General features: G+C 39.6%; 1 protein-coding gene across 1 annotated transcript; it reads right to left on the bottom strand.

The window, feature by feature from the left end:
- Nucleotides 1-210: 210 nt before the first annotated feature.
- LOC117216000 lies at nt 211-699 on the bottom strand. The gene has a single exon (XM_033462552.1). The coding sequence runs from the start codon at nt 583-585 to the stop codon at nt 211-213; it is 375 nt and encodes a 124-aa protein (XP_033318443.1). The 5' UTR covers nt 586-699.
- Between the last annotated feature and the right edge of the window lie 489 nt (nt 700-1,188).

Here is a 1,188-nt window from a genome sequence, read left to right on the forward strand (position 1 = left end):
CACCTTCCTTCTCATCTCTCTTTTCCTCTCTTTCTATTCCTTATCTTTACTTTCTTCTTTTGCATTGCTTCGTTTATCTTCTTGTTGATTTCTGTCCACATTTCCGCTACTGTTCTTTCGTTGCAGGTCCAGTCTTTACATTCGTCCAAGTATTTTTCCACACTTTTGTTTGTCCATTCCCTCTTCTCCTTCTCTTCTTCTTCCTTTTCCTCATTTTTTTGTAATTCCGCGCCCCCCCCCTATTTCTATTTCTAACGGCATGTGGCCTGACTCTGTTCTTTTTCCTATTTTCATGTAAATTATTTCTTCTGTCGCCTCCTGATTGCCAATCACATAGTCTATTACTGAGTTTCCTCTCTCGCCAATATAGGTCCGCTCCTCTCCTTCTTTATCGCTGCCATTGATTATCTTTAGCAGTGTTCTTCCTTCCACGTTTATTGTCTTGTCTTTTGATCGTCTGTTTTTTTCTTTCCCTACGTCCTCGTTTATCGACCCTCCCTCTTCTCCCGTTCTTGCGTTCCAGTCTCCGCCGATGATCACCACTTCCTCTTCTCTTCCGTCTACTCTTTCCTCTATTTTTTCCATGTCCCTTATGTATCTTGATTATAAACCATCATTATCCTATACGTCTTGTAATTGTATATTATTTTTCTTCCAACTATATTATCACTAATTCCTTTATATCCTATTTCTCTTAGGTTTTTATTTATACCCGTTATTATTCTTCCCTTTGCTCTTCCTTTTTTCCTTACTGTCATTGCTGCCCTGCATTTCCAGTCGAATTCTTTGGGTAGTCTATATTTTAACTTTTCTCTTTTGTCCTTACTTATTAGCCCTGCTACATTTCAGAAGCACGTTTTCATCCCCATTGTAGTCCCCCCTCCTGTTCCTCTTTTTTCATTTTTCTTCCCCTCTCTTTCTTTCTTCCTCCAGCCTCTCTTCGTTTTCGTTCCACCTGTACCATTTGTTCTCTATTGTTAGTTTCTTGTATCCTGTCCTTACATATTCGCCTTGTTCCATTCTTTCTCTGGCTACCCTTCTTATGTGTTGCTTCCCATCCCTTTCTTTTTTTTGTCAGATCATCGTCCATGTATACACCCTTTTCCCATTTGCTTTTCTCCTTCATTATCCTTATTTTTTCCTCCATTGATTTCATCGTTGCCACTATTATTGTGTTCTTGCCCCCCC

This window comes from Bombus bifarius, unplaced genomic scaffold, assembly GCF_011952205.1.
Source record: "Bombus bifarius isolate JDL3187 unplaced genomic scaffold, Bbif_JDL3187 scf7180000010014_frag, whole genome shotgun sequence".
In the NCBI taxonomy this organism is placed as follows: domain Eukaryota; kingdom Metazoa; phylum Arthropoda; class Insecta; order Hymenoptera; family Apidae; genus Bombus; species Bombus bifarius.

Bases quoted from the DNA above. Each gene is read 5' to 3' on its own strand.
- LOC117216000 (XM_033462552.1), bottom strand. From the start codon at position 585: ATGGAAAAAATAGAGGAAAGAGTAGACGGAAGAGAAGAGGAAGTGGTG.